This window comes from Dasypus novemcinctus, chromosome 5 (genome assembly GCF_030445035.2).
Source record: "Dasypus novemcinctus isolate mDasNov1 chromosome 5, mDasNov1.1.hap2, whole genome shotgun sequence".
Lineage (NCBI taxonomy): Eukaryota > Metazoa > Chordata > Mammalia > Cingulata > Dasypodidae > Dasypus > Dasypus novemcinctus.
This window is the reverse complement of record NC_080677.1, coordinates 122,644,370-122,658,806: the sequence shown is the minus strand read 5'-3', so window position 1 is coordinate 122,658,806 and position 14,437 is coordinate 122,644,370. Positions and strand designations below refer to the sequence as shown.

The 14,437-nt window shown below is 51.7% G+C and overlaps 1 protein-coding gene across 2 annotated transcripts in view; it reads right to left on the bottom strand.

The window, feature by feature from the left end:
• The window catches only part of EPHB6 (EPH receptor B6), a 16,705-nt gene extending 2,268 nt beyond the window's left edge, over window positions 1-14,437 (bottom strand). Inside the window, exons 1-17 of one of the 2 annotated variants that reach the window (XM_004455636.5) lie at window positions 14,077-14,437; window positions 8,601-8,706; window positions 6,784-6,984; window positions 6,414-6,478; window positions 5,399-6,161; window positions 4,432-4,587; window positions 3,738-4,085; window positions 3,468-3,592; window positions 3,065-3,227; window positions 2,755-2,869; window positions 2,433-2,485; window positions 2,113-2,232; window positions 1,742-1,989; window positions 1,397-1,570; window positions 743-892; window positions 283-476; window positions 6-161 (exon numbers count right to left, since the gene is read on the bottom strand). In XM_004455636.5, the coding sequence (XP_004455693.1) occupies window positions 6-161; window positions 283-476; window positions 743-892; window positions 1,397-1,570; window positions 1,742-1,989; window positions 2,113-2,232; window positions 2,433-2,485; window positions 2,755-2,869; window positions 3,065-3,227; window positions 3,468-3,592; window positions 3,738-4,085; window positions 4,432-4,587; window positions 5,399-6,161; window positions 6,414-6,478; window positions 6,784-6,883 (2,930 nt within the window). In that variant the 5' untranslated portion in view covers window positions 6,884-6,984; window positions 8,601-8,706; window positions 14,077-14,437. The remainder of the gene's footprint in view (window positions 1-5; window positions 162-282; window positions 477-742; window positions 893-1,396; window positions 1,571-1,741; window positions 1,990-2,112; window positions 2,233-2,432; window positions 2,486-2,754; window positions 2,870-3,064; window positions 3,228-3,467; window positions 3,593-3,737; window positions 4,086-4,431; window positions 4,588-5,398; window positions 6,162-6,413; window positions 6,479-6,783; window positions 6,985-8,600; window positions 8,707-14,076) is intronic. The other variant, XM_012524126.4, reaches the window with a different exon arrangement.

The following is a 14,437-nucleotide window of genomic DNA, read 5'->3' as shown; positions in this document are numbered from 1 at the left end:
CTTACTCTAGGCTGAGCTGAGCCACATCACTGAAGGTGCAGACACCAAATTTGGAGAAGTTGTCCTGGTAGCACTCTAATCCAATGGCTGAAAGCCAGACCTGGGGTGAGTCCAGAGAAGGAAAGTCCAGAGCCACAGGATTCAGAAGGGCCTGGGAAGGTCTAACAGGGAAGAAGCAGCCAGGTCAGGGTCCCCTCTTCATCTTACCCCCTCTCTTCAACTCTCATTTTGGTTTGCAATCACCCTCCCTGGTTTTCCCAGGCTCCAGCCCCAGCTCCAGACCTGTCCCTGGTGCCTGTGCCAGCCTGTAAAGAGTCTGGCTTGCGGATCATCTTGTCGAATGCAGCCACCAGCTGATCAAAGTGGGGTCGCTGGGCACGGTCTTTCTGCCAGGTGTCCAGCATAAGCAGATGTAGTCCAGGAGGACAGCCTGGAGGTGGGGGCAGCCGGAACTCCTGCTGTATTGCATTTAGTACCTGAGGATCAGAAGGAGATGGTGGTGATGGACAGCTACTGCTAGTGGGGAGGAATGCAATATTAGGTAAATGGGTGGGCAGCAATCAGATAAAGCATGAAGCTGGAGTGGGAAAGGGATGCAAAAATATGCAGTATGAGAGCCATGAGATCTTAGAATGTGAATGGATTAAAGAACAGAGGTCATAGAATATGCTAGTCTGCAGAGGCTGGTGGGTGGGCAGGGAACAGAGGTGGGGACTCAGCAATGTCCAAGTCAGGAGCTCACCTCCTGGTCACTCATGTCCCAATAGGGCCGTTCTCCATAACTCATCACCTCCCACATCACTATCCCAAAGCTCCAGATGTCACTGAATGTTGTATGTTTTCCATGTGCAATGACCTCTGGTGCTGCCCAGCGAAGCATACAACTTGGGCTCTGAACAGTGGAATGAAAAGCAACATTAGTAATCTAATAGCAATAGCCACATTATAGGCTAGGTTGTGGGTTAAGGATTTCCCATCAAGCATTTCATTTAATTCTTATAACAGCACTGTAGGGTAGATAATACTGTCTCCATTTTGCAGATGGAGAAGATGAGGCATAGAGAAATATGAGCTTGCCCAAGGGAGCACAGCTTGAGAGTGGTGTATTCAGGATGTGTACCCAGCTGCTCTGCCTCTGGAGTCTGTGGTACATAAGCTCTATATTATGGGAAAGACAGGAAGGAGGTAGACCTGCTAGAATGTGGAGACCTCCCCAGGCCCCTTCCCCAGTTGCCTCAGACTCTGAAATCTTTCTATCCCACCACCCAGCACACAGCTGAGCCTCCATCCCTTCAGACTGTGGCTATAAGAAATCCCACCTGAGGCACCCACTCCTCTCCAGCCCATCCTCTAGGGTGTGCTGAAGGATGCTGAACCCCCAAGGCTGTGCTCTCACCTGAGGACTGTGGCCAAGCCGGGCCACCTTGCATACCAGGTGGCTATTCACCAGCACACTGTGAGCAGAGAGAGCCCGGTGGATGAAGGCAAAGCTGGACAGGTGCTGCATGGCGGCAGCCACTCCCCGCTGCATAGCCACCAGCTGCAGGCTGCTGAACTGGCCCTCCCGCTGCTGAGGGACAGGGGGGCAGAGGTCAGCGACGGGATGGGCAACAGCCACACACTGCACCACTGACCTCAGCATGAGAGGGCGGGGTGGAGGGATGTCTCTGTCTCCAGGGAGAGTTGGAAACCCCAGGTTTTCCTGGACCCAAGAACTCTCCTTCTCCCAAGCGGGACTGACCCTGAGGAAGCTGTCCAGGGGACCCAGCTCCATGAGCTCTGTGAGCACCATGAGGGGCCGGCTCTTGGTGACCACGCCCTCCAGCCGCAGGATGTTGGGGTGCTGGAACTGGCCCAGCACCATGGCCCGGCCCAGGAAGGTCATCTGCAGGCTCTCGGCACCCCTGGCCCACAAGGCCTGGATGGCCACGGCCTGCTCCCGCCGTCCACGGGGCTGCAGTCGGCCCCGGCGCACTTCTCCAAAGGAGCCTGGGAGAAGAGGCGGGGGTTGAGGGGGTCGGCTCCCGGTGGCCTGCCGTGTTTGGAAGGCCAGAGGAGGGTGATAAGGGAGCCCTGGTCCTTCCTGTTCCCCGCCCTCTGCCCCTCAAGTACCTGCCCCAATGACCTCCTCGATCTTGATATAGGCAGGATCGACCTCCCGGGCAAACTCTCGGACGGCCTGGTAGGGGTCCTCATAGGTGGAGGGATCAATGTAATACTTCACCCCAAGCCCTGTGGGGATGCCGGAGTCATCATGAGGGTGTGGTGCAAGGCTGGGTTGTCGCCCCACTTGGACATGCCCCCGTACTTCCAGAAGATGGTGCCAAGGAATCTCGGAGGAGCCCGGCTCTTGCCCGATATGAGCCCAGCCCCAAGCCCGGCTCTGTGTGCGCCCCCCGCTCCCAGCCTCGCTCCCTCCCTCACCCCACCACCTGGGCTGCTGTACTGCTGCAGTTGCTCCGTGTAGCCTGTCTCACGCCGTTTCCTGAGGGACAAACCAGAGTTCCGGAAGACACTCATGTTTCTTCCCCCTGGCTGCCCCCTCGCAGGCCACCTATCTGCCGGGTGAGGGGAGCGGGGGTCCCTTCTTCCCATCTCTGCATGGGGCCTGGTGGGGGGGCCTGGGGTGGTGGGACAAGGGCTTTGGCCGGGGGCTTCCTCTGTGGCCTTCGTGGCTGCCCAGCCCCTGGGTGGTGCTGCAGGGTGAGCGTGCTGGGGCAGAGCTGGGCAGGTGTGGTCGGGGAGGGGTCTCACCTCTGGAAGACGACAGCCAGCACGGTGATGGCAGCCAGCAGGAGGAAAGCCAGGGCCCCCAGCACGGAGCCAGCCACCAAGGACAGTCTCTCTGGAAGCTGGGCAGACAGCTCACCTGAGGATACAGGCACCAGGGTGACAGGTGGGCAGGCCCCCACATGCACATGCAGACGGGTGCTAGGGTCAGCTGCTCAGGCACCAACACTCTCCCCAGGTTCTCCTCTCCCCAGGAACCTCTGGGCTGGAGGAGGTCAGTCAGGGTTCCAGGCCTGGGTTCTCCCACTGCCTCCCCATCCAGGCCTCCTCTCACCTTGAGGCAGCGTCTGGAAATAGACCTTGCCACCATAGGGGCCGTGGCCAGCAGCACTGCGCGCCCGCACTTGGAAGCCGTAGATGTGGCCAGGGCTCAGCTGTGTCACCGTGGCGGTGTTGGTCTCGCTGGTCAGGGTGAAGGAGTGGGATTCATCTTCTGCCTGGGGGGATCAGCCACTCACTCCCTGCCCCAGCCCCATGCTGGCCCCTCACCCGAGCCCTTTGACACAAAGATCCCCGGGACAGCACTTGCAGTGAGGCCTGCCATGGCCCAAGCACCTTCCTCATAGCCCCAGGCTGCAGGCTCCTCCGCCCCTCTGCAGCCATGGTGGGGGGCAGCGAGTCCCCTTCCCTGCTCCAGCTGAGGCACTGGTCCTGCTTCACCGTGGACTCCCGCCCACCTGGTCATAGTAGCGGAGCTGATAGTCTAGGATGTTCCCACTGGTCTGGTCAGGCTGTGGCCAGGACACGGTGATGCTGTTGGATGCTCGGCTCACCTGGTGCAGCATGGGCACTGCAGAGGGGACTGGAGGGGGAGGATTGTGAGGGGTCCAAGGACTGGGAGCAGGAGCAGACGGGTGGAGCTTGGACTGCGGCTTAGAGGACTGGGGGTGGGAGAGGGCAAGCAGGAGGAAAAAGGGCTGTGTTGTCTAAGGGCATTCAGAGCTCACCCTCATGGCTGGTGCTGACATTGATGGCTGCAGCCCGGGGAGGGTCTGGGCTGAGTTCGGACACCCCATTGACAGCCTGCACCTCCAAGATATAGGGTACATGTGCCCGGAGTCCCCCAACTAACACTCGGCTCTCAGTCAGGCCCCTCTGGCGGGGGTCAAAGTGCACTTCATCCCTGCAGCGGCGACAAGTGGCCCGGCCAGGCTCCTGGTGGACTCCGCACTCCTTGCACACGACATTGAAGAGCAGGTCTCCTCGCCCCCCCAGCTCCTGAGGCAGGCGCCAGTGCAGCATGAGTGCTGAGCCTTGCACCTCAAACCAAAGCTCTCTAGGAGCCGAGGGAGGGCCTGCGGGGTCAAAGGGGGCAGCAGGAAAAGGGCAATGAAAGTAGGAGATGTGGGGCAGAGGCAGTTGAAGGAGGAGGGGGCAGGGGAAGGTAGAAGGTCCAGAAGAACAAGTGGGTGGAAGAACAACCAGAAAGCAGAGGAGACATGCGGGGGGAAGGGAGGAGAAGTAGAAGGGGGCACAGTGAGGATAGCGACAGCAAGAGACAGACGTGCAGGGCAGCCGGGGGGAGGAATACAGGAAAACAGGAGAAAGAGGAGTCACTCTAAATGCAAACCATTGCCTTCAGGACCTCCTCTTCTAGGTCCCACTCCCAGTCTCCCTTCCATCCCTAGCGTGGGGACTCACCAGTGCAGGGGGTCTCTGGTGGGTCAGAACTGGCTCGGTAGAAGCCAGAGAGGCAGGGGCAGATGGGGGCTGCAGGACCGGGAGCATGGCTGCGGGCAGGGCACGGCAAGCAGGGAGCATTGCCTGCCAGAGCCTTATAGAATCCCACCGCACAGGCTGGGGAGGCAGAAGACACGGTGGAGGTGTCACTCTCACTCCTTCCATCCCCACCCTTCCAAGACCCCCCCTCCATCCCTGCGCACAGGCACATCCACAGCCTTCAGTTTCCCGGGGACTGTTCCTTCTTCCTCATGTCATCTAACCCAATCCGCCTCTTCCCTCTTTCTCTCCTTCCCTCCCTCAGGCAGAGATAGATTACTTCTGCCACTTCACTGGATGAGACTGCATTTCCATTGATGGAAAAAGTGAATTGCGGTGGTGGATAGTTAGGCAGAGAAGGACCAGATGTAGGTGTGTCTGGCTTCGTTGCATAACCTGGCTCTGGGGTGCCATCTGCAGCTCTGCCTCTCTGGCTTGCTGCCTCTATTCAGTCAACAGGCTCATTCTCTGCAGGGGGTACCCACAGCTTCTTCTACCTGCATCCTGCGTCCTGCTTGCCTGGCCCTGGGAGCCCTCCCTCATTAGACTGTAGGAACAGGGATGAGACCCGTATCAGGACCCCATCCCAAGATGAGCCAGGAGTTTAACTCCTTTTGACCTCTGTCACTTCTCTGGCTGTAGCCCTAGGATCCTCAGCAATTGCTGTGGAAACCTCCAGAAATTTTAGATGAGTGAAAGGGAGCAAGTCTGTGTAGTTTAGGAAATAAAACTGGAGAAAACAATAAACAATACAAAAGAGTGAAACAGGATCCTTTCCTAAGATAGCTTATTCCTGACTCTTTGTGGACAAAATGGAGTCTGGGGTGCTCAGGAGAATAGCCCCAAGGTTTGAGGGAAGTGTGCAAGTGTAAGGGGAGTGAGGTCTCACCTTGGCAAGCCTTGTCTCCATGTGCAGGCTGGTGCCCAGGCTGACAGCGGCAGCCTCCCACAGCTACCATCCACTTGCCCTCCCCATTGCAGTGTAGCCGGGGGGGGCTACTCCCTGCCTGGCCCCCCACTCCATCCTCCTCTGGCTCTGCATATGCCACACAGGTGCCAACAGCTGCCACCAGGGATGCTCCTCCAGCCCCACTGGCCTGTGTCTCAGGAAAGGAGGCAAAGGCCCGGAGCACAGTAGGGCAGGTGTAGGAGAAGAGCTTGACCGCCACGAGGGCCAGACAGGCCCCGGTGTCCTGGAAGGCCACGTAGAAGCCCCGCTGGGTGAGAGGGCCAAAGCTGCGCTCTTTGACATTCAGCTGCAGCCCTGCCCGCTGCCCGGCCCCATGCGGGCCCAAGGCCCAGGAGGAAGACAACGAGGAGGCGGCAAAGCTCTCATCTGCCGCAATTGTGTCCACCTTGGTCCAGCGTCTGAGGTGCCAGGCTGAAATGCTGTCAGGGTTGTCGGGCTCCTCAGCCTGGCGGTAGTAAAGGGTGAAGGTCTCCCTGCAGATGCCCCCACCCACTCCCAAGCTGGAGCATGCCCGCACAGAGAAGTGGAGTCGGACGTGTGCCCTCTGGGCCCCTCGTCGCTCCACAAAGTGTGTCTGCAGCCAGTTGTCCTGCCCAGTGCCTGGAGGGGCCCCGACCACGTGGCATGCCTCGAAGGTCCGAGTCAGGCGTCTCTGGTCATCCAGAACGCTCACCTCATCCCACTGCAGGAGGGCCAAGAGATAGCATTGGCTGCTCAGGGCTTGGGGGCTGAGGCAGAGGCACAGGGCTTGCAAAAGCACTTAAAATCAAACGGCATGCAAAGCAGGGTGAGGATATCCTGAAGTCCTGTTCCCAGGGTGGGAGGGGGTCTAATCCCATCAGTCTCTGCCGGGGATTTCCTTCCTCAATTCCACACTCTGGGGAAAAGGATGGGGTGGAAACCAAGGGTTCAGAGTTAGGGGAGTGGCACTCACCCCACCTGGCGGGTAGGTGAGCCAGCCGATCTCGGAAGTCTCTCCTGTGGTGTCCAGCAACACTTCTGCCCAGAGAGAAGGGCCACACAGTGCCCAAGCCTCCAGCCACCATTGCTAGCCCCACCCCATTTCCATGAGGGAAAAAGAAAAGAATTTCTCTCCTTGGTGCATTACCTTTGCCAGCAGGGGCACAGCTGTCTCTCAGGACCCTTCCCCTGAACAACCTGATACAGGCCCTCATCATCCCTCTCCACTCCCTTCCCTCTTTTGCTGTTTTTCTTCTTTTCTACTCTTTCTGAATCTTTCCCATTTCCTATCGGCTAGGTAGGGGAAGGGGAGGGAGGAATTTCCTGCTTCCTCTCCTACTTACCTTCCAGAGCCAGAGCTGAGGACACAAGGACCAGGACCCACAGGCTGAGCACCATGCCCGCCACTCTGCCCCCTGGCCCGACAGCCCCCTCAGTGGCCATGGGGCATCTTCAGGGCTCCCAGCAGCACCCCAGCCACCATCCTGCTGCCAGGCAAGGCTGCTGCTGCTGTACAACTGGGGCTCTACAGTCAAGCTTGCTTCCTAGAGAGACATAGAAGACCAAGCCGGCAGTGGGAGGGACCTGCATTTTTTCGTCTATAGCCCAGGCTTCACCAGCCTCATCTTGCATCTCCTCCTTGAGTTCTCCAAACACCTCAGCATCTCGCATGGGCTGACAGCAGGCAGGGAGCTGGCTGTCTTTCCAGGGTCTATGCCCATCTGGCCAGCTTGTAAGGCCATGTGCAGGGAACCCCTGTCTCTCTGCTTTCGGTTTTCATGGCCCTCCCAGTCTATGGTGGAGCCCTGGGTAGTTCTGGATCCATCTTATCCTTTTCCTCAGGAAGGAGTTATTCCAGTTATTTCTCTTCATTTGACTCTCCTTCCTTCCCCCTAAGCCACCTTGTATGAAATTCAGAAGATTGTTCTTAACTAAAAGCAGGTGAGTAAGAACCAGCTCCTTCCTTATGGACACAAGAATCCCCCCTCCCCAACTCTACCTCCTCCCTCCATCGGACTTTTGGGAGAGACAGTGAAGCAGGAGGGAGTGAAGAAGGATGGTTGTGGGGCAAAATGGGAGGGAGGGTGAAAGAACAGATGCAAAAATAACACAGGCTTAGTCTGTGCTGATAAATGAGGCAGCGTAGAAGGGATAGAGCTATATAGGTCTGGCAAGCATTTGTGAGCAAAGGTCCTCCACTCACCCCACCCCCACCCCCTCAGGGGCACATTCTTCCTACAGCTTCCAGAAAAATAAATATATGGGTTAAACATATGAAAAGTTGCTTCTAGTTTGCTCACAACTAGAGGACGACTATTAAAACAATAGTGGCACACCATTTTTAGCTACAAGATTGATAATACACCATTTAGGGAAGGTAGAGGGAAATAGGCTCTCTCACTCTGCTTATGAGTGAAAATTGGTACATTTTCTCAGGAGGACAATTTGACAATATCTCCCCAGCAGCTTCACTTCTAAGTCCTTCAGATACAGTATGCTTGTATCAGTTTATAAACATGTTTGAGTAAAGATATTCATTGCAGAAATGTCTATAAGGGAAAAGACTAAACTAACTGTCTATCAACAGGCAGAGAGTTAAAAAGGAATGAGGGGTTACTGTTTATGTATTGACATAAAAATAATTTCCAGGTGAAAGCAGTGCAGTGCAGAACCATATATAGTATGCTTCCATATGTTAACTTTAAAAGGATATACATGTAAATGTGTTTATATGTATATACACATATCTACACACATATATATACATACTTCTATTAGAAATTTAAAAGAAAATTTCTGGAAGGATATACAAAATTAGGAAGAAAGGTAGAGGACAAGGACTTAGGGATTAGTGCAAGGGAGACTTATTTTGACTGTATTTCTGTTAATGTTTGCATTTTTAAAAACCTTGCCTATGTATTAACTTTTCAATTAGATCATGAATTAAAATTTCCTTTAAAACTGTATATAATTATTTAATAAAATGAATCAAAAGAGCATTCATGGTCTTAAAATGATTTCTCAGAACTATATAATAAGCTACCTTTTTACATAAAACTTTCCTGAGCTTCTAGAAGGTATATCAATACAGCTCACAGGGGTATGGTTTGGAGGCATGGCTTCCTCCAGGGACACAATAAAGACAAACAGGTTTCAGTACCTCCTCTGGGTGTTGATCTAAAGATTGGCAGAAATCTCTCTCTCCTCTTATTGAATCTCAAAAGTTAGTGAGTTGCGTGAACAAGAGCAGAAGAATCCATTTATTTCTGTTGAGAAGAAAAACAAAAAGCACGTTGCCCTGATGGCTCAAAAGACCCAGGACAGAAAGAAGAAAAAAAAAAACAAAAATTGGAAGAGACCTTGGCACCTGTTTCCTCCTGAGTACATATGGCCTTGTGGTCCTGAATGATATTGAAAACTATATATTTCACAATGAAATTGAAGTCAAATGAGTAAACTACATTTAACTCTGAGAAATTTCATCATAATTTGATTTCTGCTAGTCTAATTCTGTTCTGGTGATGCTGACTATACCATAAGATGAAGCCCTCAGTGTTACTTCCATGTGGGTATCATGGAAAGAACACCATTTCTACATATTCATGGGTTGATGTAGAGTGGGCCTATGCCAACTAGTCATTAAATCCAACTTTCATACTTCCATGCCCCTATTTGCAAAATAGAGAAACATAGCATATAGAGGCATGTAAGAAACCTTTATATATGGAAATTATTTCTAAGAAACAGTTTATTTGCAAACACTATCTCCAATGATATTTGAAGCCTTCTCAGAGTAAATAAATCCCTGATGAAGTAAAGAACATGCATAGCTCTTCTCTTCATTTCTATAACCCCAACACCAAGCTGTTTAATAAATATCCTGAAGTAATTCATGTTGTGGGCTGCATCTCCCTAACTTGCTTAACTGGGAGACATGTTTGACACTAGGAGAAAGCAGGCCAGAATATGTCCAGAGATACATAATCTTTAGGAACTTTGTTACCAAGAATTGAAAATACCAGCAGAACGTTTCTTTATAATGAAGGCTATTGTACCATTTATCCAGAAGTTATTCCTTAAAATAGCCTCTTTCACGCAGAATGTGGCAGGATTGTGGAACCTGTACGAAGAAATAATAACTATATTTCTTATATACTTACACCTAGACAAATAATCATGGAGAAGGAATAATAAACATTTTCATAGCATTTCAATGAATTTGTTTTGAGAGACAGCAAAACAAGAAAGAAAGGATGCAGAGGACATCAGCTGTGCAATGTGGGGCATTGTAGAAGATATTTGCTTTCATGACCCACAATACAAGTAGCACTGTTGCTTGTGGCTGCAATAGGGTATATACACATAGTCCTAATATGCATCTCAATAGTGCCATGAAGCTGTCCTCTCTCCAGAAGATCCAGAAAAGAGCAAAAGCCATTATGAAACTTGCAAAAACTCCTCTTATTCTGTCTTCAGGATGAATAAGAAAGCAAAGAATAAAATGGTGACATTACATGTGGCTTGACACTTGAGTCATGTTTTGAAATCTCACTGTGAACAGATATTTATTAAAAATAAATGGTTGAGGATCTTAAAGTACCCAGAAATGTACTTTTGATGTCTGATGAGAACCATTTTTAGATTCAATCCAGAGGATTGAAGGTTATAGACAAGTTTTTTCAGAAAAAAAAATTGCTGAGTCAACGAGGCAGTTAGGTCTGTTCTTGCTTGTCAAACAAACCAGATAAATTCAAGTCATACAAATGTATATATATATTTATGTGTATATATATATATATGTATGTAGGTGTGTGTATAAATGTGTGTGTGTGTATATATATATGTAATCTGAGCACATATTGCAGGAACAAAAATAAGGAAAAGAGGATGCTTTATTAAGATATGGAAAGAATAGCTGACAACTATCTCATACAGCTGCAGATTCTTCTGAAGCAAGCTTCAAAGGCAGACATTTAAGTGGCAAGACGATGGCTACTCCATATATATGTCTGGAATACTAAACAAGCAGGACTTAGAATTGGACTTTCCAAAGTGCCTTCCACATAGCGCATCTTTCTGCATTTGGTTCAGGGGAGCAGCCTGGGGGCAGCCAGCACATCCCCACAGCCACTCCTGGACGAGGCCTCTGCCAGCCGAGCCTCTCACTCCTCTTCTTCCTGGCCCACTTGAAACGCCTCCATCTTTTCCAGCTCATGAAAGGAAGTGGCCAGTATTTAGAAATCCTCTAACACAAGGAAGGTGGACAACTTAACTCTTCAGGAAAACATGTAAATTTCATGTCTGTATAAGGTTTTAAAAATCATAAAAGCACAAGAAACAGCAGAAATATGGATGAAAAATGGTAGTTTCAGAAAATGAGACTAAGTAGACAAAGTTCCCTGTGACAAAAATTATATTCTAGGACATTTTTCTCTCAGTTCCTTTTTGGGGATATATCATTTTATGGGTTTTTTGGGTTTTTTTTTTTTTGGTACAGTGGGGGACACTAGATCAACAAGCCTGAAACATTCCTTTGGTTTACAAGGAATATGATTGGTTGTTAGGTAGCAACATTTCTTTGTTTTTTTACAAACTGAAAAAAAAAAACATTTTAGAATCTTTAAATTTCATAGCTTATAAATTCTATTATCTATAAAAAATGAAAGGTTTAAAAGTAAATTGAATAAGCAAATCTGTAAGAATATTTAAAATTAACCGTGCTCAAATTAAAATGTTAAACATAATACTTTTATGAACAAATCAAGCTTACTTAATATAATTTATGCACCTCAATCAACAAAATACATTTTTTAAATTAAATAAGGTAAGATAAATTCATTTGGAGGAAGGTATGGCAGGAGATATATATTGGACCATTAAAATTGGCTACTGTAGGAGGTACAAACAGAGGATGGTAGGTTAGGAGATTATTAAGTTTGTCTTACTCATATTTGAATTGTTTTTCAGGTTACAACACACATACCTTATTTTTATAACTGTGACAAAATCTTACATTTTCCTTTTTTATTTAGATCTTAATTGTATTTCCAACAAGTACAAGCACAGCATGTATTTACATTACCCTCCTAGATTTCAAAGTATCTAGAAATTTTAATCTATAAGAGGAAAGCAGAGATAGTAGGGGCTGGGATTGAAAGCAAAATAACTTTTCTCCCTGGATATTCTTTAAGCTCCTCTTCCCCCTGATAACATTATGCTTCTCACACACGAAGACAATCAATGGACTGGGGCTTCAAAGGAAAAGAAGGAAAGAGAGGGGGCAATACATTCAGAATACATCACCAGGGGCATCCTGCCACGTGCGGCCAGACCTGAGCCATTCAGTGGACCTCTGGGCAAAGAACACTGCAGTGCCCACAGGGAGAGGGACGGTCCCAATGGCAAAGGGACTGGTGGCTTTGTGTGTGGAGTGGCTGTCGGGCTGGTCCTTACACCTGTTTGTTAGTTGCTAGGGTCAGCATGGGAGAGGCCACCACCACAGGCCCTGTCCTCTGCCCTGCTCTGCAGCTGTTCAAACGCCCCGGAAATTCCAGGATAATCTTTGCTTAGCTTAGTGCTGTGCCCTTTAATCTCCACCTTGGATAGCCTCACAGTAGTTCCCTCCTCGTCCTCTGGCCTCCAGCCTTAAGAAAGATGCCATAGGCTTTACGGTGGCATCCAGGGCAGATGGTGAGGGGGTGGCTGTCCTCCGGTCCCACGTTCCCAGGGAGGCTCTTCTATCTCCTGCTGCCCTGGCTGGAGAAGCCAATTTGTGGATTACCTAGCAGAGGACAGTCCTGCCCAAAGACTGTTCCCCAGAGAATGTAGACTCAGACATTTGTGCCTCCCACTCCCAGCTTGTGGAGGTGGAGGAGGCTTTTAAGATGCAAGTAGTGTCTGTCTGAGTCAAGTCAGCCATCCACTTAGAATGAGCCACCCCGGCTGTGCACTGACCAAGGACACGTGTAGCTCTGGAGAAGAGCATAAGGGAGGGTGTTGGGGCAGTCAGCAAATACGTCTGAGAGATGAGTAAGTGAAAGGCAGGAAGACACCTGTCAGGGCCAGGGCCAGTGCCTGTGAAAGTCCCAAGGATGTGTCTGCATAACAGGGTGGGTTAGGGAATGTCTGTGAGATGGGGGGGGAAGGGGTGGCATAGATGGCCTGTGCAGGAGAGAGCACACAGGTCAGTGCTGGCTCAGAAGTGGTCCTCAGGCTGGTGGCCTGGGTGCTTCCCTCCTCCCCATCCTTCCCTCCTCCACCCCCACTCTGCATGCTGCCTGTGAATGTGTCCCACCTCAGGGACTGCTCCTGAAGAGATGCCTGGGCTGGAAGACCGAGCTAAGCAGGGAAGCAGAGAAAGGGAAGTAGGAGGCTTTCCAAATCATGCCACCCGCTGTCCCTTTTCTGCCACTTTACCCTCAGTGTGGGATAGGGTGGGGTGGGGGCACAGGGCTCAGATCAGGAGATGGTGTTGAGCTGGGAGAGCAGCTGTCCCCAAAGGAGGAACGTTCTTGCCTTTCCCATGCTCAGCCCATCATTTTCTGTTGCTCCTCAGCATTCTGGGGGCAACTGTCTTTGCTAGCCATCTTCCTATATGCTAAATGAACTAACAGACTCCAAAGGAGTCCTGCTCCCCAAGCCACTAATCTTCCTATGAGGAGAAAAAAGAAGCCCATTGCTCTGAAAGAGATAAGTGGTCCCATGGAGAAGCAGCACTGGGCAGCAAGTCTTAATCCCCCAGTGCCCTGTGACTTGAACAGTTTCCCTGGACTGCAAACAATCCCACAGCTCCTTTCTCATTGGTCTTTCAGCTCAGAACCAGCATCTTCCCTACTAGAGTCTGAATCAAGTTTCCCCTGGTGGGTGGAGGGCTTGGATTAACTGATTGGGAACAGGCCCAGTCACTTCTCTCCATGGGCACTGCCAGGGACATTACAACATCAGTTAGGTTGGGCCCTTGCCAGCTCCCGCGGAGATGGGAGGGGAGAAGATGCCAGACAGCCAGGATTGGTGGGTGGGGATGGGGGCAGGCAGGGCCAAGCACCCAGATATAGAGGGAGGTGGGTGGAGCATGGGCAGCAACGCCCAGCAGTCTTGAGTTGGAATTTGGTGGTTATGGCTGGAAGCATCAATTGAGCCTTCCCTCCACCTACAGGGCTTAAATGTAGTGACTGGAGTGGGTTGAGGAGGAGAGAGAAAGAATATGCTGTAAGGGAGCAGAGGCCAGCTGTTGGGTCACTCCCTCTGTTCCTCTCTCCCATCTCCAAGGGATTGGAGAGCTGCCACTTGAGTCAGAGGGATGGGCAATCCTTTACAGACTAGCGGGAACCAGGCCTCTGCGAAGACCCCTACACCAGGACCACCAAGCCAGCAGGGATTCTAGCAGCAAGGGTGATGGGGGTGTCAATGACTGCTGATCAGAGTGCAGGGGTAAGGAGCCTGGTTGACTAGTTCCACCCCCCCAACTCCCTTAACCCCGCTCTCGCCTTGGGGAGTGATACTCAGTTTTCCCCCAGGAGGCTCTCTAGGATCTGCAGAGGCCCAGTCTGGAGGTCCCTTTACTTTTGCAAACCTTAATCCCCTCCGTCTGCAGGCACCCTGCCTCCCCCAACACCGCCCGCGCTCCCGGGGCTCACCTTCCCACCGGCCGCAGGCTCCGTAGGTCTGTGCCCTCCGAGGCCCCGCCGTGGAGCCGCGGCCCCCCGCGCTCGCCCAGCGCCGCCTGCGACTGCGCTTGGGTCCAGAGACCCCGCTTCCCCGCCGCCCGGGTCTGCTCCGCGCCGCACCCCGAAGATGTTTGGTTCTGGGGAGGACGGGGGCTGGCAGGAGGGCTGCTCGGGAGGCGGGGCGCCGGGGGGATCCTCCCGGACCCGCGTCGCGATCGTCGTCGCCAAGCTCGGGCGCGGGTCCCGCCGCCCGCGGCTCTGGAGCCGCGGCTGGAGCGCGAGCAGCCTGGCCCGCCCCCTCCGCGTCCCCTCCCAGCCCGGCCCCTGCGAC